Source organism: Nerophis ophidion, linkage group LG14 (assembly GCF_033978795.1).
Source record: "Nerophis ophidion isolate RoL-2023_Sa linkage group LG14, RoL_Noph_v1.0, whole genome shotgun sequence".
Lineage (NCBI taxonomy): Eukaryota > Metazoa > Chordata > Actinopteri > Syngnathiformes > Syngnathidae > Nerophis > Nerophis ophidion.
In genome coordinates, this window is record NC_084624.1 from 25,154,335 (window position 1) to 25,182,307 (window position 27,973).

The 27,973-nt window shown below is 40.3% G+C and overlaps 1 protein-coding gene across 1 annotated transcript; it reads left to right on the forward strand.

The window, feature by feature from the left end:
• On the forward strand, positions 1-27,805 carry LOC133568356 (spindlin-1-like). Its single transcript, XM_061920239.1, has 5 exons — positions 1-117; positions 3,734-3,775; positions 6,518-6,777; positions 10,221-10,454; positions 26,920-27,805. Exons 2-5 carry the CDS (start codon positions 3,756-3,758, stop codon positions 27,123-27,125), a joined length of 720 nt encoding a protein of 239 aa, XP_061776223.1. The 5' UTR covers positions 1-117; positions 3,734-3,755; the 3' UTR covers positions 27,126-27,805.
• Positions 27,806-27,973: the final 168 nt, after the last annotated feature.

The window sequence follows — 27,973 nt, forward strand, 5'->3', positions numbered from 1 at the left end:
GGGTGTCTTTATGTGCATTCTGGGATTTGAAGTCCTTCACCGTTTCCTTGTAGTTAGCCTACATTAGGTGGTGGAATCTTCCTTTCAAAGAAAAACACACGTGAATCTATTGATCAGGTAGGGTCAACAGCACATTTTACACTCCCTCGCCTATTAAATTCGTCGAACTAGATCAAGATGTACAATATTATTTCATGATTCGTCCTTATTCTGTCATTTTTGAAGATTGTTGTTACAGTCAGGGTACAAAATCAGCGCTTACATGGCGAATCGTTTCCTTTTGTTCAGTCGGCTTCCGAGTAGGAATATTGGCGCGACATTCCATGAAACGTTAAAACAACAACAACAACTCAAGGACCCAACATTTAGTGACGTTTCTTCCTGACTGCAATTTTCCACTCATTCCTTCGACACGTCGACATTGAGTTGGCTAACGTTAGCCATTGTTAAGTTGTACATTTATTTGCTGGACATGTTTGGATGTAAACAACCACGCCAGCTTTACCTTTTTCGTATGTAGCTAACATGGCGTTAGCTTGTCGCAGTTCATGTTTACATCCGGTAATGTGGGGGACTCTTACATGCTCATTTGCATTTGAATGGTTGACTTAGAGCAGGGGTGTCAAACTCATTTTAGATCGGGGGCTGCATGGAGAAAAATCTACTCCCAAGTGGGCCGAAATGGTAAAATCACGGCACGATAACTTATAAATAAAGACAACTTCAAAGTCAATAAATCAACGTTTATTTTATAGCGCTAAATCATGATTGTCTTAAAGGGCTGGACAAGCCACAACGACATCCTCGGCTCAGATCCCACATCAGGGCAAGGAAAAACTTAACCCAATGGGATACAATGAGAAACTTTGGATGGGACCGTATACTCTGGACCTAGACGTTGAGTCCGCGACTTACATGGCGGACATTAACTGATACATTCTGCTTTGCCAGTCCAAAAGCATTTTCCGTTTTCCGTAGTCTTCCCTTGACGGCCAGGTAGTACAAAGCACCCGCTACCTTTTTTATCACATCCACGGGAGCTCGCATTCTCGTTGTTTCTCCTTCGACAAATGAACAAAGTTTTTCGCCAAGTAAAATCACAGCTGACCTGGACAATCGAAAGTTTTCTTGCCGTCTGAGAAGTGTTGTATCCAAAATAGCTGCAATCGCTTTCTCTTAAGGTATTCATGTGTGATTTCCACAAGCGTCTGTACATGTAGAAGAATGAAAAACATGTGCATGTCTGGATGACTTGCCTCCATATTTCCAGTGGTTGGCTCCGAGTTAAGAAACCGCTTTATTATGAAATTGGCTGTGGTGCGTTGTTTCTGACGTAACTTCCGGTGTGCGGCGCAGTCTTTCTGGCGTCACTTCCTCTCCGAACTCAGTATGTAAACGATCAATGAATCCATACAAAGCTAAGAGCCAAAGATTCAAGAAATACACAGCACACTTACCCGTGTAAAAAAATGTCCGAGGAGGGGAGCCTTAAACGCTGGCTTAGTGTGACTGAAACGGGGCTTAGGCTTAATAATTATTAGTTTAAGGGGTTATCTGGCTTAGTATAGACATACCCTCAGATCCCACATCAGGGCAAAGAAAAACTTAACCCAATGGGATACAATGAGAAACCTTGGATGGGACCGTATACTCTGGACCTAGACGTTGAGTCCGCGACTTACATGGCAGACATTAACTGATACATTCTGCTTTGCCAGTACAAAAGCATTTTCCGTTTTTCGTAGTCTTCCTTTGACGGCCAGGTAGTACAAAGCACTCGCTACCTTTTATAACACATCCACGGGAGCTCGCATTCTTGTTGACTCTCCTTTGACAAATTACCAAAGTTTTTCGCTAAGTAGAATCACAGCTGACCTGGACATTCGAAAGTTCTCTTGCCGTCTGAGAAGTGTTGTATCCAAAATAGCTGCTATCGCTTTCTCTTAAGGTATTCATGTGTGATTTCCACAAGCGTCTGTACATGTAGAACAATGAAAAACACGTGCATGTCTGGATGACTTGCCTCCATATTTCCAGTGGTTGGCTTCGAGTTATGAAACCGCTTTATTATGAAATTGGCTGTGGTGCGTTGTTTCTGACGTCACTTCCGGTGTGCGGCGCGGTCTTTCTGGCGTCACTTCCTCTCCAAACTCAGTTTGTAAACGATCAATGGATTAATACAAAGCTAAGAGCCGAAAATTCAAGAAATACACGGCGGACTTACCAGTGTAAAAAAACGTCCGAGGAGGGGAACCTTAAACGCTGGTTTAGTGTGGCTGAAACGGGGCTTAGGCTCAATAATTATTAGTTTAAGGGGTTATCCGGCTTAGTGTAGACATAGCCTCAGATCCCACATCAGGGCAAGAAAAAACTCAACCTAATGGGATACAATGAGAATAGTGTGAGAGTCCAGTCCATAGTGGGGCCAGCAGGGGATCATTTGGAGTGGAGACAAGTCAGCAGAGCAGAGATGTCATCAACTTATGCACAGATGAGTGGTCCACCCTGGGTCCCGACTTTGAACAGCTAGCGCTTCATCTGTGGTCACTTAATAACCTCTCCACGAAGGAAAGGGGTGAAGAGCAGAAAAGAGATGGCCGATCAACTGGTCTAAAAGGGGGGTCTATTTAAAAGCTAGTGTATACAAATGAGTTTTAAAATGGGACTCAAATGCTTCTACTGAGGTATCATCTCTGTTACTGGTAGAACATTCCAGAGTACTGGAGCCCAAATAGAAAACGCTCTATAGCCTGCAGATTTTTTTGGGTGTCTGGGAATCACTAATAAGCCGGAGTTCTTTGAATGCAGAATTCTTGCCGGGACATATGGTACAATACAATCAGCAAGATAGGATGGAGCTAGACCCTTTAGTATTTTATACGCAAGTAGTAAAACCTTAAAGTCACATCTTAAGTGCACAGGAAGCCCGTGCAGGTTTTTGATTTATTGAAACTTGTATTAGTAGATTGCACAGTACAGTACATATTCTGCACAATTGACCACTAAATGGTAACACCCGAATAAGTTTTTCAACTTGTTTAAGTCGGGGTCCACGTTAATCAATTCATGAGCCAGTATAGATGTAATATGATCAAACTTTCTTTTTCTTGTCAAAAGTCTAGCAGCCGCATTTTGTACCAACTGTAATCTTTTAACTTCAGATTGTTTTCTTTGTTTAAAAATAGAACAAGTACATTTTGAAAATGTACAAATCATTGTTTTTTTTGCACTTAAATGTTGTGGTTAATAGCATTCTATCTATTTATTTGTCGTTATTTACACTTTCTAAATAAATTATGTGATAATGTACACAGGTCAACTCTTTGGTGTTAATTTCCAGTCTATCCAGATAAAAAAATAATATCAAAATAAAAAACGTTTAGGCCCGCAGGCCGTACTTTTGACACCCCTGGCTTAAAGTGTGCGTAAAAATCTCAAAATGTCCTTATGCTAGGCTAACATTTTTTGAAATGTGCAAATGTAAAAATAATGTATTCATAGAATGTTTGTAAACAAGCCGATTGTTCATATTTGTAAGGAATGTTCATATTTGTAAGGAAACTTGTATCTTATATAGTGTATACTGTGCATATGCAAATAACAACTCAAATGCTGTATTTGTAACAGTAAAAGTTCAACATTGTTTGGAAAGGTTACATAGGTTAGTTAAGATTGAACTGTGTGTCAGGTGCTTGTGTCACTCACTACCTGATATATTTTTTCCTCTTTTCAGGGCTGTGTGACTTTATGGAAACATGTCAAAGAAACGGGGAAGGTAATGTCACCGAGCAGGTTTCAGTTTATATCTGCCCAACGTGGTTTGAATAAACCTGTTCTTAAGGGACACTTCCTTGTGGTATAGATGAGTGGTTGTCAAACTTTTTTTCATTCACCGTGTAGCACCTCGGAAAACACTTGACTCCCCAAGTACCACCACAACTACCAACATTAAAGTACAGTAGCGTAGTATGCCTAAGTATTCAATAAAAACAAGGCAGAGGTTTTATTTAACAAGTATATGTAAGAGTTTTGGTCATTGTAACAGTAACAATGTACACTGTGTTTAAATATATAATTAAGTGATTATTTGGCGCATCACTAGCTGGAGCTTGCGTACCACACTTTGGAATCACTGATCTACTTAATATATATCGGGTATGGTTATGTTGTACATTTATTATGTCTGCAAGGTGTTCCTTTTTCATTCTGAGATTGCAAATCAAACTATGCCCCACCTTCTCCAAAAATATCGAAATGTATCTTTTGAAAATGTACGCTGTTAAATATATACAATACAGGCCAAAGGTTTGGACACACCTTGTCATTAAATAAGTTTTCTTTATTTTCATGACTATTAACATTGTGGATTGTCACTGAAGGCATCAAAACTATGAATGAACACATGTGGAGTTATGTACTTAACAAAAAAGGTGAAATAACTGAAAACATGTTTTATATTCTAGTTTCTTCAAAATAGCCACCCTTTGCTCTCATTACTGATTTGCCCACTCTTGGCATTCTCTTGAGCTTCAGCACACATTTTAAAAGGGTAAAACATTTCAGGTGACTACCTCTTGAAGCTCATCGAGAGAATGTGCAAATGTGTGCAAAAAAAGTAATCAGAGAAAAGGGTGGCTATTTTGAAGAAACTAGAGTATAAAACATGTTTTCAGTTTTTTCACCTAAGTACATAACATCACATTTGTTGTAAATGTAATGTAAATAGTCATGAAATAAAACAAAAACGCATTGAAATGAGAAGGTCTGTCCAAACTTTTAGCCTGTACTGTGTATGTCTAAAAGATGGATGTCACCGCTATCCCCCCCTCACCTCCATAGACACTTTTGAAAATGAACTTCCTATATATTATATAGATGTGCCTGTTAACAACATTAGAGGCCTATTGAAACCCACTACTACCGACCACGCAGTCTGATAGTTTATATATCAATGATGAAATCTTAACATTGCAACACATGCCAATACAGCCAGGTTAGTTTACTAAATTGCAATTTTAAATTTCCCGCCGAAATATCCTGCTGAAACGTCTCGGTATGATGACGCGTGCGCGTGATGTCACGGATTGTAGAGGACATTTTGTTCCAGCATCTTTCCCAGCTATTAAGTCGTCTGTTTTCATCACACAATTCCACAGTATTCTGGACATCTGTGTTGCTGAATCTTTTGCAATTTGTTCAATGAACAATGGAGACATCAAAGAAGAAAGCTGTAGGTGGGAAGCTGTGTATTGCGGTCGGCTTTAGCAACACAAACACAGCCGGTGTTTCAATGTTTACATTCCCGAAAGACGACAGTCAAGCTTTACTATGGAACAGAGATGTCAAGCGAACACGGTTGGATTGGACCACACATACAAAGTACAGTGTATTGATAAAAAACATTTCACCATTCTGTATTCTGAAGGCGATCTATGTCGTGTGCTACTCCAGCATCAATATGCGTCCTCTTGACCGTCACCATCAGCATCGGGTTCAAAGCGGTATGGCTCTGTCCCTTGTTGCGGTTGTGCCTGGCCGAGTGGTCCTGCCACCCCCACGGCTGCCACATTCTGTATTCTGAAGGCGATCTATGTCGTGTGCTACTCCAGCATCAATATTCGTCCTCCTGACCGTCACCGTCAGCGTCGGGTTCAAAGCGGTATGATCTGTCACTTGTTGCGGTTGTGCCTGGCCGAGTGGTTCTGCCCACTCCACGGCGCCTCTCACAGCATCTTCCCTATCTGAATCGCTCCCACTGCCCTCTTGTCCTTTTTTTCCCTTTTTTTTTTTTCTAGTCCTTCACTCTCACTTTCCTCATCCACGAATCTTTCATCCTCGCTCAAATTAATGGGGAAATTGTCGCTTTCTCGGTCCGAATCTCTCTCGCTGCTGGTGGCCATGATTGTAAACAATGTTCGGATGTGAGGAGCTCCACAACCCGTGACGTCAGGCTAGGGCTGGGCGATATATACGATATATCGCGGGTTTGTCTCTGTGCGATATAGAAAATGACTATCTCGTAATATATGGTTAGACGTTCTCACGCAGTTGCTTTTATCTGCGAGCATTACACTACAGGCTCTTCTCACTCCTTCTTGTCTCTCCTTCTTACAGACAAGGAGGCGCACAAACTTACACACGTCACGTCATACGTCACATACGTATACGCCCTCGCGCAGCAGAGGTAGCAGACTGGGTAACGTTAGCTGTGAAGCTAACGTAGTCGTACGAGTCATAATACGAGAGAAAGAAGGTGCGAATCTGGTAACAAATGAAGGAAGACTTAATTCCCAATAAAAACAGCAGGGGGTTAATCTTCTGGCGGTGTTTCGGCTTCAAGTGGGAATATGTCGAACAGACAACCGTAATTTGTCAAGTGTGGGGCACAAGCGTTGCTATAAAAAGTAGCTTTACTGATAATATGTAGCATCATTTGATGTGTTAATGTGACCCTATGTCTATTCATTTGTTGAATGCATAATAATAACACCTTTTGACACCTTGAATGTCCCGACAGGAAGCGTAGCAGCGAAGAGTTAAGCGAAAGCTCGGCGTCCACCCTGTACCCTGACCCAGACAACTTGCTGGGCCACAGAATTCAGCACAACTGGAGGGAGAAGGGGAACGTGACCAAGTGGAAAGGCACGGTTCTGGAGCGCCTGACCGTCAACATCTCCCTTTACATGGTCAAATATGACGGCTTTGACTGCATATACGGCATAGAGTTGTTCAAGGACAGTCGAGTGTCCAACCTGCAGGTGTTGGCAGAGAAAGTCGGTAAGTGTCAGGACACGCCGTTGTTTTTTTACTTGGACTGTTGATGGCACCTAAGGTTGTTCTTTTTTATCGCTGTTAATTGGTTCCAGACATGACACCAACAAATTTACAGTACAGGCCAAAAGTTTGGACACACTTACTCCTCCTTCAATGTGTTTTCTTTATTTCCATGACTATTGATGATTGTCACTGAAGGCATCAAAACTATGAATGAATATGTGGAGTTATGTACTTAACCAAAATAGGTGAAATAACTGAAAACATGTTTTGTATTCTCGTTTCTTCAAAATAGCCACCCTTTGCTCTGATTACTGCTTTGCACACTCTTGGCATTTTCTCGATGAGCCCCTTAACATTTACACTCTTTAAATCCAATATAGTGATGCTGTCTGAGGCTGAGCCAATCAGTGGCTATGATTGATACTGAACAGCGTGCTCTGATTCGTATGGTCTCCTCCAGTGGCAAATATTACTGTTGTATATACAGTACAGGTCAAAGGTTTTGACACACCTTCTCATTTTAATGTGTTTTCTTTATTTTTATTATTTTTATGACTATATACATTGTCGATTGTCACTGAAGGCATCAAAACTATGACACCTCTGAAGTGAAAACCATTTCAGGTGACTTTCTCTTCAAGCATATAGAGGGAATGCCAAGAGTGTGCAAAACAGTAATCAGAGCTAAGCAAGGCTATTTTGAAGAAACTAAAATATAAAACGTGTTTTTAGTTACCTCACCTTTTTTTTTTTTTTTTACAAGTACATAACTCCACATGTTCATAGTTTTGATGCCTTCAGGGACAATCTACAATATAAATAGTCATGAAAATAAAGAAAACACATTGAATGAGAAAGTGTGTCCAAACTTTTGGCCTGTACTGTATATATTAAGTTTATATGGCCATTTTAATGTTTGAAAATATTTAATTATGGAACAAAAAAAATGTCAAATATGCTTTAATTTAACTTCTAAAGCAGTGGTCCCCAACCACCGGGCTCGATTGGTACCGGGCCGCAGAAGAATTATTTTTTTTAATGTTTATTTATTTTTTTATTTTTATTAAATCAACATAAAAAAACACAAGATACACTTACAATTAGTGCACCGAACCAAAAAAACTCCCTTTTTCATTACAAAAAAAAAATAAAAAAAAATGAACCCCTGCCCCCGCCGGGCCGCGGGACAAATTATCAAGCGTTGACCGGTCCGCAGCTACAAAAAGGTTGGGGACCCTTGCTCTAAAGGCTTAGTGGCCCCATGCGTAGACAGCACCTTTTAACTCTTATTTCCAAAACTGTGTACACTGCTGAATTGAGGTCTTATGCCGCTTATCTGGACACTTATACTGCCATCTGGTGGTGTCAGAAGAGTATAACATACAATGGAATTTGGAATAAAAAGTGTAAACATAAGAATTAGCATGTCACTAAACATGAAGTACACGTTTGTGAACTTATTGACGAAGTACATCATAACAAAAGATTCTTAGTTTTTATTCTAATAGGGTCCAATAAGCCCAAATAGCAGAGACAAATAAAAAAAGCATGTAAACAAACAGCTTGGGCCTTAAAAGGTGAAGAAATCTCTTAAAAGGAATCCACAATGCTGTAAAGCCGCTATTTGAAGTGTAATATGGTGATGACTGATGTTGTTTTGATTGATATTTGCCCAAAAACATTTTTTTACAAAACTAAGACACGAACATTTTGGTGCAATTCTGTATTAAAAAAATAATTTACAATACTTTCTCTTTTTGATATTTGATGATGGAACATACTACCTACAAAACAAAAATGGTAGGATCCCTTCATGATTCTATTGTTTAGTTTAGTTTGAACCAAAGAATTGCATCAATATGTGAATAAAGTGCAGTCTTAAAATCACTTATTTAAAAAAAAATTAAAAAAAAGACTAATAAAAATATATAAATGCATATTAAAATATCATCAGAAAAACATAATGAGAAATACGTTATATTGCTCCTACTGGTGTATAGTACAGCACCTTTTAGTTAACTCACAGAAGTAGATGACGTGTGAACAGTTTTTAACAAGAGTTAATGTTCCACTAAGAGTGAGACAGACATGCTGTCTTTTGTGTGGCGCTTTACAATGCCAACTCCTGTCTCATTCTCGTGAGAGGGTACACTGCAGACTGCGCTAACTGCCGCCGGTCGCAGCGTAGTAGGACAAACAAACACTTTAAAGGCCTACTGAAACCCACTACTACGGACCACGCAGTCTGATAGTTTATATATCAATAATGAAATCTTAACATTGCAACACATGCCAAAACAGCCGGTTTAGTTTACTAAATTGCAATTTTAAATTTCCCGCGAGGTATCCTTTTGAAAACGTCGCGGAATGATGACGCGTATGATGACGCGTGCGCGTGACGTCTCGGGTTTTAGCGGACATTTTTTTCCAGCCCGATCCAAGCTATAATTAGTCTGCATCAAACGCATAATTACACAGTATTCGGGACATCTGTGTTGCTGAATCTTTTGCAATTTGTTCAATTAATATTGGAGAACTCAAAGTAGAAAGATGGAGGTGGGAAGCGGTGCACTGCAGCTGCCTTTAGCATCAGAAACACAGCCGGTGTTTCCTTGTTTAAAATTCCCCAAGGTGAAGCTTTACTATGGAACAGAGCGGTCAAGCAAACATGGATCCCGACCACATGTCAACTGGCAGGTTTCGGTGAGAAAATTGTGGTAATAAGTCGGCTCTTACCGTAGACATCAGCGTCCTGCTGCAGCTGCGTGACTTCCTTCAGAGACACTGGCGGTCACCACACCCGTGGCCACACCCCTCCGACTTTCAGGTACTATATAATCTCACTAAAACACTAGTAACACAATAGGCAGATAAGGGATTTTCCAGAATTATCCTAATAAATGTGTCTAATAACATCTGAATCGCTCTCACTGCCCTCGCCTTTTTTTTAACTTATTTTATCTGATTTTATTTTCTAGTCCTTCACTCTCATTATCCTCATCCACAAATCTTTAATCCTCGCTCAAATTAATGGGGAAATTGCCGCTTTCTCTTTCCGAATAGCTCTAGCTGCTGGTGGCTATGATTGTAAACAATGTGAGGATGTGAGGAGCCCCAAAACCTGTGACGTCACGCGCACATAGTCCTCTACTTCCGGTATAGGCAAGGCTTTTTTATTAGCGCCCAAAAGTTGCAAACTTTATTGTCGATGTTCTCTACTAAATCCTTTCAGCAAAAATATGGCAATATCGCAAAATGATCAAGTATGACACATAGAATGGGCCTGCTATCCCTGTTTAAATAAGAAAATCTCATTTCAGTTGGTCTTTAAAGTGCGAGCCGAGCGTTGCGTAAAGCTCTCAGTTGTGATAGCGCTTTGTCAGCACGTCTCGGATCTGAAGAGTTCCCAGAACTCATTAAGGTGTCGTGTCCTTCCTTCGCAGTGAATAATAAGATCAAGGTGCCTCCTGGGGCCGAAGAGCTGGTCGGACGGGCGGTGGAACATCTGTTTGAAAAGGAGGACGGTGAGAAAAACGAATGGCGGGGCATGGTGCTATCCCGGGCACCCGTCATGACCCACTGGTATTACATCACCTACGAGAAGGACCCCGTGCTCTACATGTACCAGCTGTGGGACGATTACAAAGACGGCGATCTTCGTGTTCTTCCTGAATCAGGTAGGGTACCCTCAGCCTCTTGTCTGTGTGCATACAAGCATTGCCGCCGTAAGCCCAACCAACAAAACTATTTGTACAGAAATGTTTATTGGAAGATGTGCGTATTTTACTGCAGAATCTCAAAATTAGACTGCAATTGTGGTCATAGGCTCGGTCTCAAATTTTATAATTTTGTCAATAAACTTCACTGAGTGTATTGTGTACGTAGTGCCTGAGGGGTGGCCAAGACGGTGTTCTAATTACAGTATGTCATCATATAATTTGCACAATTGGCTATGTTGTGCTGTACGGTTCAAGAAATGTACTCGCAAATGCACCTACAAATAGGTCATGCGACTTAAAAAACAAACAAAAAAACGGTTGCACGTGTGTTGATGTTCTATAATAATGTTTACCTATAAAAACACCTTTAATTATTTTAATGTTGCTGCTGACGTCTAATCATGTCTTCTTAAACCAGGCACCTCATCTTACATTTTTGTTATTTTGTGTTTTTGTTAGCAGAAGAAATTGAGCATAGCTAAAAAATAAAAAATTAAGAAGTTTGGAGATTATATTTTTACTTTTGTTAAATTATTTCCAATACTTTTGCTTTTTTCTTATTTAAAAACACCTCCTAAGTTGGGATCTTATTATGCAATACTATTATCAGTCTAAATTTTCAATGACTGGTCCTCAAATATATCCTGCAGGGCAGACAGTCCGATGTTGTGCAAATCATAGTGTTCACGGTTCTGCCCGCATCTTCCAATCATTTGTGGCAGCTTTGGAGTACTTTGAAGGCTGCCAGACAACTTCCAATTTGTCGACAAACCAGAGCAACGTTTACTCCAATCAGCAGATGTCCTGTTGTCATAATTCCGAACAGGTAGATATCTTCACATCCTCGACTGAAGGGTCGCTAGGCGCGCAGGGCTCCTTCTTCTCCCAAGAGTCTGTCGTGTGTCCAGAAACAACCACTCCGTCAAGACACGCAGGTCCCCCCAAACCCAAGATCTTGTCAGTTTCGTTGAGGCCAGTTAATAAGTTCCAATGTTTAAATTTGGAGAGCAGGGCAAAAAGAAGCAACAAATAAGTGAAGACAACACAAGACAAAGAAGTAAGCAGGAGAGATAAGGGAGAGGAAAGCAGAGCGTCCACTCTCGATGAGTGCCAGTGAAGGGTGGCCGAGACGGTGTCATAATTATGTCATCATATAATTTGCTCAATTGGCTATGTAGTGCTGTAGGGGTACAATAAATGTGCTCGCAAATGCGCCTACAAGTAGACCGTGCGACTTAAAAGAAAAACAAACGGTTACACATGTGTTGATGTACTACAATAATATTTATATATAAAAACACCATTAATTATTTTAATGTTGCTGCTGACGTTTAATCATGTCCTCTTAAAACCAGGGCACTTTATCTTACATTTTGTTATTTTGTGTTTGTGTTAGCTGAATAATTGAGCATAGTTAAAAAACATTTTTTAAAGAAGTTTGGAGATTATATTTAACCTCTGTTAAATTATTTCCAAAATTAGTAATTTTTTCTTATCTCAAAACACCTCTTAAGTTGGGATCCTATTATGCAATCCTATTATCAGCCCCAAAAATTTAAAAACAAGGCATTGTGGAAATATTTAGTTACGTCAACAAATATTTCCCTTTATAGGTTAGTGTATGGGCCAAAGTATATTGAGATATGAGTTTTGGTCCATATCGCCCAGCCCTACACTCGTGTTGGCGACTGTGCTAGGACAGTTTAGGACTGTTTTCTGTTTAATTGAGCGTTACATTAGGCCTTATAATGGCATTGTGTTTAATTTCATATATGTGTATGTATCTATATACCGTATTTTTCGGACTATAAGTCGCAGTTTTTTCATAGTTTGGCCAGGAGTGTGACTTATACTCAGGAGCGACTTATGTGTGAAATTATTAACACGTTACCATAAAATATCAAATAATATTATTTAGCTGATTCACGTAAGAGACTAGAGGTATGAGATTTCATCGGATTTAGTGATTAGGAGTGACAGATTGTTTGGTAAATGTATAGCAGGTTCTATATGTTATAGTTATTTGAATGACTCTTACCATAATTCACATTTTTGGGGAAAATTTATTTGATAAAATCCAACACCAAGAATAGACATTTGAAAGGCAATTTAAAATAAATAAAGAATAGTGAACAACAGGCTGAATAAGTGTACGTTATATGACGCATAAATAACCAACTGAGAACGTGCCTGGTATGTTAACATAACATACGGTATTATGGTAAGAGTCATTCAAATAACTATAACATATAGTACATACTATACCAGGGGTAGGGAACCTATGGCTCTAGAGCCAGATGTGGCTCTTTTGATGACTGCATCTGGCTCTCAGATAAATCTTAGCTGACATTGCTTAACATGATAAGTAATGAATAATTCAGCTGGTAATCAGTGTTAAAAATAACGTTCAAATTATAAAACATTCTCATCCATTTTAATCCAACCATCCGTTTTCTATCGCACCTGTTCAAGATGTCGCATTAATGGTAAGAAGTATTATATTTATTATTGGTTATCTTCAGAATAACAATTTTATTAAAAAGAATAAGGGACTTATTATACTCTAAAAATGTTGGTCTTACTTAAAAATGCACGCATTTAATTGTATTCCGTGTTAAAAAATATTATATGGCTCTCACGGAAATACATTTTGAAATATTTGGCTTTCATGGCTCTCTCAGCCAAAAAGGTTCCCGACCCCTGTGCTATACGTTTACCAAACAATCAGTTACTCCTAATCGATAAATCTGATGAAATCTTCGTCCTCGATGTCGCTTCTAAACAACTCTGCCAACTCCAAAGGTATGCGCCACTTCCTCTTGTCGTTTTCTGCTGCACATTTCACTACATCCAGCTTGTTATCTGCAGTACATGATTTCCCTTTCGGTGCCATTTCTGTTCTGCCCTACTCAGTTTTTATAAGTTACCGCCAACGATGAAATGATCCATTTTAATAGCTACGGCAGTAGCATATAGCATTTAGCAGTTAGCATTCCATGACCCACAATGCACTTCTGCCATGACCCTCCCCCGCCGAATTCTTTTTGGTTGACGTGTTTGACTATTGCTGACGTGTGTGTGACGATTGCTGACATTTTCCTCGTCTCTTCAGTAAATGAGATAAATAACATTATTTGATATTGTGTAGTCTGCAGTACATTATTTCCTTTTCGGTGCCATTCTTGTTCAGCCCTTCTCAGTTTTTATAAGTTACCGCCAAATATGAAATTATGTATTTTAATAGCTCCGTCAGTAGCATATAGCATTGTTTTTGATCGGGTAAGGTTGCATTGAATTATTTAACTTAGCATCTACAGCCATGTTTGTTGCCCGTTCCACTTACGCGAGTGTTTTTCCCAAGTTTCCACCTGTTTCGTCGTGTTGCCTAATCATTTGATATGTCTTAGAAAGCGACCGACGTAATCCTTGATATCACTGGAGACATTTTTTTTGATAAAGTATAATCTACTGAGTCTCTAAAGGAAATGGGGGAAAACATTTTTTTAGATACTGTATGTATCTCATGCACACACAAAAGTTTCTCGTGCGCACGAGCTAGTTTCTGTTGTGCACCAGAAAGCATTAGATGTGTGCGCATGGTTTGAGATTTGTGTGAGTCAATGCTATTTCAGGAGTTAATTCGGCTGTACATCCAAACTAGGACTTTTCCCCATGTCCCTTTTAGGGGTGTTTTGGCAAAATGTGAATGCCTGCCAAAAATGTGTTTCCTTCACTGAACCTGCATTTTTGGCTTGGTCTGTCCATAGCTTTATCTTTCTGGTTATTGTGTCGCTACATGTTTGACATTATTTAAGACTTTATCGTTCCCGGAAAAGGACAGTTTGCCTCTTCTGTGGTATTGATGAGATTTAAAGGAGTGTTGTTAGTCCGACGTTGATGTGATAAAACTTCTTTCTTGTTTGGAAGATACAAACCATTGTAACTGTTATTTCTTCTTGCACATAATGAATGTTTACAAAGTGTTTGGATGTATTAATTTATGTAACATTGTCATTAAATGTAACATTGCCTGACAAAAAGTGATTTGACGTAATATTTTGATATTTACACATCGCATAGATACACACGCATATTTGACTAAAATACCCTTATGAGCATTACATATATCAAAATCAAGTACCTACTGTACTCCTTACTTGTTTAAATACCCTTATTAGAGCTAAAATCTTCCCAAACGACCACTTTGCTGCTGCAAAAAACGTATTTAAAGTAATGTTTTGATACTGACACATCTCAACTCTGCATATTTGACTAGTATAACCTATTGGCATTACATATATCAAAATCAAGTACATACTGTACTGTTTACTTGTTGAAATACACTTCAAGTTAGGGCTGGGCGATATGGCCTTTTTTTAATATCTCGATATTTTTAGGCCATATCGCGATACACGATATATATCTCGATAATTTGCCTTGGCCTTGAATGAACACTTGATGCATATAATCACAGCAGTATGATGATTCTATGTGTCTACATTAAAACATTCTTGTTCATACTGCATTAATATATGCTCATTTTAAACTTTCATGCAGAGAAGGAAATCACAACTAAGTCAATGACCAAAACTGTATTTATTAAACAGTTATTAAGCAATGGCACAAACATTCATATCATTTCCCAAACAGAAAATGCAAGATTGTCAGAGACATTTTAAAACAAGCTATGAGTACACTTGTGCATGATGACACTAAGATGACATATCAAAACAACACTAAATTCAAGTGCACTTTTTGTACAGAACGCCACTACAAAAGTTTAAAACAAATAAAGTTCACTTTTGTGCATGATGTCACACAAGATATGTCAATAACTGTCAGATAAAAATGAGCTGCATAATAGGAAATCAAATAGTGTTCGTCCTTTGCTATGTGGTAGATTACTTCGGATGTTATTAAATTCTGTTGTTGATTATTTTTTTCATACGGTGTTGATCTGGAAATGTTTGCCTTTGCATTTTGATTGTGTGGGCGTGTGGCACCGAATGGAGGTGTTGACATGCGGAGTACGCACTCTTCATTCTATAGCAGGTGACTCTTCAAATGATGCTACATATTAGCAGTATTGCTACCTTTTGTAGCAACGCTTTTGGCCTTCACTTGACAAATTACGGTTGTCTGTTCGACATATTCCCACTTGAAGCCAAACCACCGCGATGGACCCTGTTACGGCAACTCTGTCGTTCCAAAAAGTTTCGAAAAAATAAAGATTGCAGAGTAGCCTTGAGGAAGAGGTTTATGACGCACTAAATTCCCAATAAGCACTCGCGGAGATATTTCTAGATTCAAAATGGTGATTTATTTTCACAAACAAAAAATATTCACCGTGGTTGACTTTCTATATAATCAAAATAACTTATTTAGTGGTAAACAAACTATATCACTCCTCATTCCTTCAGCATGACAGACAGACAAATGTAGCGCCCAGCTGTGCCGTCTTCTTAATCATAGGAAGAGGAAGTGGCTCACCAGCAGGAGCGTGAGCAGCTGAACACAATAATAATTAATCTAAAACATCCAATAATCAATGAACATCATCATTGGCATTGGATTCCATTGTCAAAACAATTAATAAATAAATAATATAAATAGGCTCCAACATCCCGGCCCCTAATTGTGGGCTTTGGCTAAAAAATTACATAAAATATAATATTCAAAAGGAGCCATAATAGAACAATACAATCCAAATTAATGAGGTTCTTCAAATTCAAAGTTCCTTAAGTAGTTTGAGTTACTAGTCAAGTCTCAAAGCCCATAGTCCTATCTGAAGCGGTCGTCGAGTCATCAAGGTTGGAGAACCGAATCCTCCTTTAGTCCATCAAGCTGCTTCCATTAGCAGGCAGAGCTTCTATTGCTCCTTCAACCGTGTTGGTCTTCGTTTCAACCAAAAACATTTCTCACGAAGCCCTTGGCATCTGGAAACGTTTTTACCATATGGCCCGTAATCCATGAGTTTCTTTAAATCCAGCAGTATTTGCAATGTCACAATCCTGGGCTGGTCTTCTTTGCTGTCAGACTTCAGTGGACTGCTCGGTCCAGCCCTGGTTTTACTTTCCTTGTTGCATGGTCCATGGTCTTGTTATGAGTTTCCTTGTTCCATGGTCTTGCTTGTATCCATCTGTCATGATGGTCATCTGAGGCGCTGAGCTTGGTGTTATCCAGGTTGAGCAAACGGTTGTTGACGTCATAGATTTCATACTCCGACTCGTCCTTCTGAACTTTGTTCTTTTTAAATTTCTCTTCCTTGGTAGTCTTCTCCTTGTCAACTTTGAGATGTTTTCTTTATCTTTGTCCTGGCCCTTTTGGAAGAAGAGGAGGAGGAATGCTGATGTCTTTCTTTCTCTCTAAACTTATCCTAAGGTGTGACTTTGTCTTTATCCCGGAAAGGCAGTGGCACAGGATCGTGACCATCTTTGAGAAACACTGAACTTGAGGAGATCTCCATAGAACATTTATCCTCAACTGACATCTCATTTTTCTCCTCAGAGAAATCCTGGTTATGTTGTCTGATGAGAAGGTCCTTCGGCTAAATTACTGAGATTCTGTTAGTTGACACTGCAATAGGCCCAGCATGTTCTGTAGCACTGCAACTGAGTGGTCCAGTTACCACCCATCCCAGTATGGTTTGGACTGCATATAGTCCATCTTTTTGACTGTTTGTTATATTCCACGGCTCCATTGCCCGTGGAACATCAGTCCCAATAAGAAGTTCGACGTCTGCCTCAATTTCCTTTAAAATCAATGCCACCAAGATATAGCCTCCTCTTTAAGTCAGTCTTTGTGATAATGTTTTTCTTTGAGACCGGTATCTTGGTCTGTGTATACACTTTTGGCCGGTCCAGATATGTGAACCCTTCCAAGTGTCCAACCTTCAGTCCTCTGATCTCATAGGTTTTCGCAGGCTTTTCCTGTTTCATTGTTCGCAAAATAATTTGTTTTGCATCCTTTCACATTCAGTTTGTTCAGTAGATTCTCAGTGCAAAATGTTGCTGTGCTACCTGGATCGAGGAAGGCATAGGTCTGAACATACAGTACTTGTTCCCTTTCCCCGCCTTAACTCTCACTGGCATGATTGCTAGTGCGCAGTCTTTCCCGGCCCCGGTTGCATCACCGGCTGAAACAAGAGCAATGCTTATCAATCAATCAATCAATCAATGTTTATTTATATAGCCCCAAATCACAAATGTCTCAAAGGACTGCACAAATCATTACGACTACAACATCCTCGGAAGAACCCACAAAAGGGCAAGGAAAACTTACACCCAGTGGGCAGGGAGAATTCACATCCAGTGGGACGCCAGTGACAATGCTGACTATGAGAAACCTTGGAGAGGACCTCAGATGTGGGCAACCCCCCCCCCCTCTAGGGGACCGAAAGCAATGGATGTCGAGCGGGTCCAACATGATACTGTGAAAGTTCAATCCATAGTGCCTCCAACACAGCCGCGAGAGTTCAGTTCAAGCGGATCCAAGACAGCAGCGAGAGTCCCGTCCACAGGAGACCATCTCAAGCGGAGGCGGGTCAGCAGCGTAGAGATGTCCCCAATCGATACAGGCGAGCGGTCCATCCTGGGTCCCGACGAGCGGTCCATCATGGGTCTCGACTCTGGACAGCCAGTACTTCATCCATGGCTATCGGACCGGACCCCCTCCACAAGGGAGGGGGGGACATAGGAGAAAGAAAAGAAGCGGCAGATCAACTGGTCTAAAAAGGAGGTCTATTTAAAGGCTAGAGTATGCAGATGAGTTTTAAGGTGAGACTTAAATGCTTCTACTGAGGTAGCATCTCGAACTGTTACCGGGAGGGCATTCCAGAGTACTGGAGCCCGAACGGAAAACGCTCTATAGCCCGCAGACTTTTTTTGGGCTCTAGGAATCACTAATAAGCCGGAGTCTTTTGAACGCAGATTTCATATGGTACAATACAATGGACAAGATAGGCTGGAGCTAGACCGTGTAGTATTTTATACGTAATTAGTAAAACCTTAAAGTCACATCTTAAGTGCACAGGAAGCCAGTGCAGGTGAGCCAGTACAGGCGTAATATGATCAAACTTTCTTGTTCTTGTCAAAAGTCTAGCAGCCGCATTTTGTACCAACTGTAATCTTTTAATGCTAGACATGGGGAGACCCGAAAATAATACGTTACAGTAATCGAGACGAGACGTAACAAACGCATGGATAATGATCTCGGCGTCTTTAGTGGACAAAATGGAGCGAATTTTAGCGATATTACGGAGATGAAAGAAGGCCGTTTTAGTAACGCTTTTAATGTGTGACTCAAAGGAGAGAGTTGGGTCGAAAATAATACCCAGATTTTTTACTGAGTCACCTTGTTTTATTATTTGGTTGTCAAATGTTAAAGTTGTATTATTAAATAGAGGTCGGTGTCTAGCAGGACCGATAATCAGCATTTCCGTTTTTTTGGCGTTAAGTTGCAAAAAGTTAGCGGACATGCATTGTTTAATTTCATTAAGACACGCCTCCAGCTGACTACAGTCCGGCGTGTTGGTCAGCTTTAGGGGCATGTAGAGTTGGGTGTCATCAGCATAGCAGTGAAAGCTAATACCGTATTTGCGTATGACGTCACCTAGCGGCAGCATGTAGATGCTGAAGAGTACAGGGCCAAGGACCGTACCCTGGGGAACTCCACACATTACCTTAACATAGTCCGAGGTCACACTGTTATGGGAGACGCACTGCATCCTATCAGTAAGATAAGAGTTAAACCAAGACAGGGCTGAGTCTGACATACCAATTCGTGTTTTGATACGCTCTAATAAAATATTATGATCGACGGTATCGAAAGCAGCGCTAAGATCGAGGAGCAGCAACATAGATGACGCATCAGAGTCCATCGTTAGCAATAGATCATTAGTAAATTTTGCGAGGGCTGTCTCAGTCGAGTGATTTGCCCTGAAACCGGATTGAAAGGTTTCACATAGATTGTTAAACGCTAAGTGTTCATTTAGCTGTTCTGCAACAATTTTTTCGAGGATTTCCGAAATAAAGGGAAGGTGAGACACCGGTCGGTAGTTTACCATGAGGTCAGGATCGAGGTTAGGTCTTTTAAGGAGAGGATGAATAACCACTTTTTTGAATGCTAGGGGAACAGTGCCCGAGGAAAGTGATAAGTTTATAATATTTAGCACTGATGGACCTAATAATACAAAAAGCTCCTTGATAAGTTTCCCAGGAAGTGGGTCAAGTAAACATGTTGTTTGTTTTATTCCATTTACACGTTGTAACAATTCTTCTAATGTTATTTCATCAAAACGAGAGAAACTATTTTGGATATTTGCAGTATCCGCCGTATATACAGTCGTATCTGTGTTAATATAACCCAGTTGTAGCTGGGACGCATTGTCTTTAATCTCCTTTCTAATAAGTTAAATTTTCTTATTAAAGAACTTCATAAAGTCATCTGCCGAATGGGTGGAGCTACTGGAAGGAGTCCTTTGTTGGGTGAGCGATGCTACTGTACTAAACAAAAATTTTGGATCGTTTTTATTAATGCGGATGAGATTTGAGTACTAATTAGTTTTAGCTAAGGTAAGCATGCGTTTATAAGTTATTAAACTATCACTCCATGCTTGATGGTGCACCTCAAGTTTAGTCGTGCGCCATTTGCGTTCCAGCTTTCTACATAATAATTTCTGAGCTCTAGTTTCTTCAATAAACCATGGCGTACGCCCTTTTGGAGCCTTTTTTAACTTCAGCGGTGCTATACTATCAATGGTTTCGCGCAGGGCGTTATTGAAGTTGTTAGTGAGGTTATCAATAGAGCCCACATACTTTGGGAACGGTGCCATTACCGAGGGCAGTAGGTCAGCAAGAGTCGTCATTGTGGCAGCATTAATGTTGCGGCTGCTATAGCAGTTTTTATTATTATTAGCTTGCCGAACATGAGTCTGAACTTCGAATTTTATAAGGTAATGATCGGACATTACTTTAGTATACGGGAGTATCATAACTTTGGAAACGGTGATACCTCTGACAAGCACTAGGTCTATCGTATTACCGCTGCGATGCGTTGGTTCATTTATTATTTGTGTAAGACCACAGCTATCAATTATAGTCTGGAGCGCCACGCACGGTGGGTCCGATGGGGTATTCATATGGATATTAAAGTCCCCCATTATAATTATATTATCGGCGTGCATCACTAGATCAGCAACAAACTCTGAGAATTCACTAATAAAGTCCGAATACGGCCCTGGGGGGCGGTAGATAATGGCCAGACACAGAGGCAGAGGTGTGGCAGACTTCATAGAAAGCACCTCAAAAGATTTATATTTATTATTTAAGTTAGGACTAAAGTTAAAGTTTTCGTTGTATATTAGTGCGACCCCCCCTCCCCTTTTAAGGGGACGGGCAATATGCGCATTCGTATAGTTAGGAGGGGATGCCTCATTTATCGCAAAAAAGTCGTCTGGTTTAAGCCAGGTTTCGCTAAGACCGATGACGTTAAGGTTGTTGTCTCTAATGACCTCATTAACTAAAAACGTTTTGGGAGACAAAGATCTGATGTTTAGAAAGCCCATATTATAGGTAGTGGGCTGTTTTAAGGAGTTGTTGATAAAATTATCCGTAGTAGCAATATTAATAATGTTGCGTTTATTATGCGCAGTGTACTTAAAATAATTACGACCATATCTAGGAATTGATATGACTGGAATTTTCAGATTGTCTACTTGGCGCTGCGATAAACTGAACGCATCATAATTTGCCACCTCAGTAGAACGCATGTCTAACTCTGACGTAGTCACAGTCAAAGCAGAAAAAACATTTTGTGAGTTGTGTATTATTCTACGAAAATTGCTATGTGTACAGGGATCATCCAGCCTGGCGCTGGCTAGTTCTAACTTAACTGACTCCATACCCAGGCTAGCAGGCTCTGTAATTGCCTGTGACCGGGCTTGCTCTAGTGCAGTTAGTCAAATGTGGCTCAATGCGAAATCTATGTTCCGAGACAAGAGGATAGCGCCTTCCTGGTTAGGGTGAAGGCCGTCTCTCCTCAGCAAGCCAGGTTTGCCCCAGAAAGAGGGCCAATTATCAATAAACGTAAATCCCTGTGGTCTACAGAAGCTATCCAGCCACTTGTTAAGAGAGACTAATCTGCTATATCTCTCATCATTGCCTCTCCCAGGCAGGGGGCCAGAGACAATTACTCGATGCCTGGACATCTTTCTGGCGAGATTATAAGCCCTGGCTATGTTTCTCTATGTAATCTCTGATTGTCTCATCCTAACGTCATTGGAGCCAACGTGTATTACTATATTCGCATAACTAGTGGTGCGGTTAGCCTGCCGTACGTGTTTACTAGACCTGTTGCGAGTTAGCTCCGTAAGATTAGCTTCAATGTCAGGTGCTCTGCCCCCGGGAATACACTTAATTGTGGCTGGTTTGCTAAGCTTTATGTTTCGGGTGATGGAGTCCCCTATGACTAAAGTGTGGTGCCCGGTAGACTGGGGTGTAGGACTAGCTAAAGGGCTAAATCTATTATGCGTCTCAACCGGTACACCGTAGCTTGTAGGCCGCTTAGGGCTGCTACAAGCTGGGCTAGTTAGCTCGCTACAGCTAACGCTAGCAGATGTGTCCGCAACATCTAAAGTTACGAAATTACACTGCTCTAACTGGCGGACACGGCTCTCTAGCAAAGCCAACCTATCCATGAGTAAAGTGCACGAAGCGCAGGAAGCCATACTCACAGAAACTTTCCGTCGCCGAGTGGAGTGCCAGCTGTCTTCGGGAAGTGGTGGTCACGGTGGCGGGGGAGAAGCTTCCTTCAGACCGGCGCTGCCTTTCTCCGCTAGCCTCGTTAGCTTAGCAGCTAGCTAGCTGAGGGCGGAGTGGTGAGACAGAGATCGGGTGATTTGCAAGTTAAATTGAACTATTTAATATGTTCGAGAAGTTGTAAATAAAGCTGCAAAACAGTTAAAATCACACAGAACGATACTTAGCTTTTTTGCAACAAGAGCAGTCAGCGAGCAGTCATGCGTATAGGGTTTTTTTTCCTGTTTCAGCAGTGGGCTTGGCTTGATTTTCCTGCTTTGGGCCTTTTTCACTTGAAATATGAAGTGCAGTAGGATGTTTCCTCTTGCAAACATGACACATTAATCTTTTACAATTTTTGCTTGGATGACCTTTTAGTAGGCAACCAAAACAATATTCTTGCCTTTTTAAAAATTCAACCTTTTTGTCTTGTGACTGTGTTTTAAATTGTGAGCAGTCAATCAGAGCATGTTTGCCATGACAATATCCACATAAAGAGATGATACCACTGGGTGTGGTTTGAGCAGGTTGTTGTGGAACAGATGATTGTTTTACAGTGGATGCTGCTGGCTCTGTATTCACAGCTACTGAAGTAATAATAATAATAATAATGGATTAGATTTATATCGCGCTATTCTTTTGTTATATACTCAAAGCGCTCACAGAGAAGTGGGAACCCATCATTCATTCACACCTGGTGGTGGTAAACTACATCAGTAGCCACAGCTGCCCTGGGGTAGACTGACGGAAGCGTGGCTGCCAGTTTGCGCCTACGGCCCCTCCGACCACCACCAATCATTCATTCATCATTCATTCACCGGTGTGAGCGGCACAGGGGGCAAAGGGTGAAGTGTCCTGCCCAAGGACACAACGGCAGCGACTTTGATGTCCATAAGTGGGAAGCGAACCTGCAACCCTCAGGTTTCTGGCACGGCCGCTCTACCCACTACGCCATACCACTGCTGTTTCTGCTTCTGATTGGTTTTAGTCCACTTGTGCGTCATGGAAAAGGCCTTTTCGTTGTTATTTGGTCCTGAATGTCTCCAAACAACGGATCCAAAAGCATCTTGGCATGGTTTTCCACAAAATCCACAAAGTTGTTGAATCTGATTTTCCTGCCAGTTCTCTGTTGTGTCTCATAAGCTGTGCTTCGCCACCTTTCTCTGAGTTTGTAAGGTAGTTTGGATGTAATTAGCTTCAGGTTCGATGGGATATCAAGTTCCTCCAAATACTGTAAATCTTGCATTACATTACAGCATCCTTTCAAATACAGTGCATATGCAGGCAGCAATTTCCCATCCTCAGCTTTAATCGCTGTCCAATTCAAGGGTTTTTCCAAATAAGCTCTTGAAATTTTAATCTCATTTCCAAAGTGTTCCTTTAAGAGGCACCTTGCTTCATTATAGCCCCTACTGGCTTCCATGTGCAAACAGCTGCGAACCAACTCTCTTGGCAAACCAGATGTAAACTGTTTAAGGTAGTAGAGTCGGTCTTGATGATTCTCAGTCTTTTCTTCAATCAAGTGTTCAAATGCATGGATAAAAGACTGATATGCCAGTGGGTTACCATCAAACAGACATCTCTCTTGCTGGTAGTAGAGACAGTTTTTGCTGTGAGGCAATGAGTAATGCGATGTCACTTTGTCTTTCAATAACCATATCCAAGTTATAATGGGCAGTATTAATAACCACATTATCTTGTGCAGAGTGATTTATTATTTGAGTCTAATTTACACTCTGGGTCTTGTGTTTTTCAGTTGCGTTTTTGTTTTGAGGTTTATCTTCTGATGTACTAGTGTCCCTTTTTAGGTAGAGGTCTGTGGAGACTTAAGATGGTTTGGTGAAGTGGGGTCTTGGGTATTGCACCTAAATCTATAAAGTCCACATTGCTCTCCATAGTTTTTCTTTCATGGTGAGAATCATAATACTCAGTCAGGGGTTCCTGAGCCACCTCATTACTTTCATGAATTAAACCTCTTTGAAGGTTTTGTATTTTAGCAGTTGATGCTGCGAGATCTGCTTCCAACTCCATTTGCTCCATCTTTGCTTTAAGCTTTGTTTCCTCCAGTTGCATTTGCTCCATATTTGCTTTAAGCTTCGTTTCCTCCAGTTGCAAGGTATGTTTTTCTTTCAGTGCAGCAGCTCGAGCCATTGTATCAGCCTGATACGCTTTGGCTTTTTTTAATTCTGAGGACACTGAGGAACATCTGGAGGCTTTTGATCCAGTGGCAGACTTTGATTTGTGAGATACATTTGATATGCTGTCCAGTGGTCCAATTTTTGATTGTGCAATTTTTCTTTTCCATGTTTCAACATCTTTCCCGAAATAATTCAAATTTATTATTCTGGGTTCATACCAGTCATAATAATCATTTTCCTTTTCCTTTTCTGATAGCAATTCTTGCACAAAGTTGTGAGCATTTTTAAATTCATCCACAGCTTCTTTAAATACTTCAAAATCATCATTAACTTTATCAGCATTTCTAACATCAGTCATCAAAGTCTTTATTTCATTTATCCTCCTCGTGCACGTGCTCAGTCTGCCTTTGCGCAAAGCAATGCGCGTTCTCAGCATGTCGTCGTGTTCAGCTGCCGACTCAGGTGTGCCAGACATCATTCCAAATAATCACACAGCTCAATTTAATTTCCACTTAGTTCATCGTTTAGTTAATTCCTAACCGTGCTTCCAACATTTTCATTTCACATCCACATTCTGCAACTTTCCTTCCCATAGCGTTGGAATGATTGATTCCATACAGCGCAGCGGCGCGTTCATTCATTCATTCATGACGTCCATCAGCTGCTTTTACTCATGGCCCGCTGGCTGCTTGCTGTCGTTGGTGCAGAGCGATCATGGATGGTCCTTTGGGTCTTCAGTGAATTTTGTTTACTTGTGACGGCTACTCTGTCGTTCCAAAAAGTTTTGAAAAAAATAAAAATAAAGATTGCAGAGTAGCCTTGAGGAGGAGGTTTATGACGCACTAAATTCTTAATAAGCACTCACGGAGATATTTTTAGATTCAAAATGTTAATTGATTTTCACAAACAAAAAAAATTCACCGTGGTTGACTTTCTATATAATTAAAATAACATATTTAGTGGTAAACAAACTATATCACTCCTCACTCCTTCAGCATGAGAGACAGACAAAGGCAGCGCCCAGTTGTGCTGTCTTCTTAGTCGTAGGAGGTGGAAGTGGCTCGCCAGGAGGAGCGTGAGCAGCTGAACACAATAATAATTAATCTAAAACATCCAATAATCAATGAACATCATCATTGGCATTGGATTCCATTGTCAAAACAATTAATGAATAAATAATATAAATAGGCTCCTGCTGTTTTTGTTGGGAATTAATTCTTCCTTCATTCGCACCTTCTTTCTCTCGTATTACCACTCGCACGGCTACGCCTGAGGGACCGAAGGTCCGTATTATCATCGCTTACATGCAGCTAACGTTACCCGTGGTGCTTCCTCTTTGCTCCGCGAGGGCGTATGACGCTGTATGTGACGTATGTAAGTAGGTGCACTTGCTGTCTGTGAGAAGGAGAGACAGGAAAGAGCGAGAAGAGCCTGTAGTGTAATGCCAACAGCTAAAAGCAACTGCGTTTGATTGATTGACTGATTTGAAACTTTTATTAGTAGATTGCACAGTAGAGTACATATTCTATACAATTGACCACTAAATGGTAACACCCGAATACATTTTTCAACTTGTTTAAGTCGGGCTCCACGTTAATCAATTCACGGTAAGAACGTATGCGTGAGAATGTATACTCAAATATCCCGAAATATTCATTTTTCATATCGCACAGAGACAAACCCGCGATATATCGTGTATATCGATATATCGCCCAGCCCTCCTTCAAATCAATTTTTGGCAGCAGCAAAGTGTCGTTTGGGTAGATAGCTGCTCTAAAAAGGGTATTTCAACAAGTAAACAGTACAGTAGGTACTTGATTTAGATATATGTAATGCTCATAAGGATATTCTAGTCAAATATACAAAGATGAGATGTGTCAGTGGTCCTCGTCAGCCAGAGAACTTTAATTTTGGGATGGCAGCGGTAAAGTCTAGATCCATGAAGGAAAGAAAAAAGTGAATGAATGTTTATAACTGAATACATTTACATGTGCATAAAAAAAACTTTTCTTTTGTATTATTTTTTTTATGAATTAAGTAACGTTTATGACAACCTTTTTCCAAAACAATATAGAATGTGAGATATAACAGGATAATGCATACATTAATCGTTTGTTTTCAAAACGGTTAAAAAAAAGTGGGACCCCAAAAATGTTCTGTAGGAATCCATTTTTAAAAATTCCTAGCGCCAACACTGTATATTGTTAATGTTATTTGATTGTACGTATACACCCACCTGTCCGGGGAATAAATTTGGAGCCTTTGGTTAAACAAGATGACATATGTACATATTTTGATATGTTCATTAATACAGTATGTGCTGTCCCTATTTTAAATAAAGAAATCAAATTGAAAGACATTGAATATATACTGCTCTCTGCTGAACACAGATATTCACTACTCACTGCCCATGTTTATTTGTTGTAATCCTCTAGTTTTAGTGGCAGCACCTGCTCATGTTTCACTGCTCTCATTTTCTCTTCTCTGCAGAGAACAAACACCTACTCCCAGCAGACAGGAAGCCGGGGGAGGAGCCAGAGAGCCTTGTGGGTAAACAGGTGGAGTATGTCACAGATAACGGCCTCAAAAGGACGGGTCTGGTCATCTACCAAGTCCCGGCCAAGCCCACGGTGTACTACATCAAATACGATGACGATGTTCACATCCACGTCTACGACTTGGTTAAAACCACCTAGTACTGACTGTCACCTTCACCCAGCCAGGCGTTACCGCTTGACGTGTTACCGACTTTTCTTCCCCAGCGACGGAGGAAAATGTGCCGATGATGATTATCTTTCATTTTCAAAGTTTTTTTTTTTTTTTTTTGTCTTTGTGTTCTCACATGACATGCATTACAATGTGAAGGTGGTCTGACTATTGGGTCATCTTCAGTGTAAATAAGTATTGTATAGCCCAGCAGGTTGAATCTTACATGTATTGCGCACCTCTTTTTGTAAAGACATCCCGCAATGTAAAATGATTGGCTTTCTTACACATCCATGTTTGGTCGTCGTACTTCATTTCACTTATTGTTTTTGTTTTTTTTGTTCCTCATTTCATATGAAATACCTGGCTGTCCTGTTTGTGCTTGATGACGTCTTACCGGGTAAGCCTTAGTTTGTTAAATATAGAAGTAACATTTATTTGAGTGATGTGCTGATGAATTGTACAAACATCCATCGTGACACTGATTTATTGAGGACAAGACAAAACATGTATTGTGGTAACTGCAAGTTTTCTACTGTTAATAATATATCAGATATACTAATGTTTACAGTGCATCTGGAATGTATTCACAGCGCTTCACTGTTTCTAGTTTGTTACAGCGTCATTCCAAAATGGAATAAATGAAATCCTCATAATTCTACAGACATAATGGCAGTGTAAAGTTGTTTTTTTATTTAAAAAAAAACAATATTTACCGGGTGCACTGTATGTCCAGTCGCTTCAGCAGTGTTTGTGCTCAATGCTATTTGTTAAATTGGCTACCAATGTTTTTTTCCGTTTTTTTATGTATTTGACGTCATCAATAATTACAGACTAG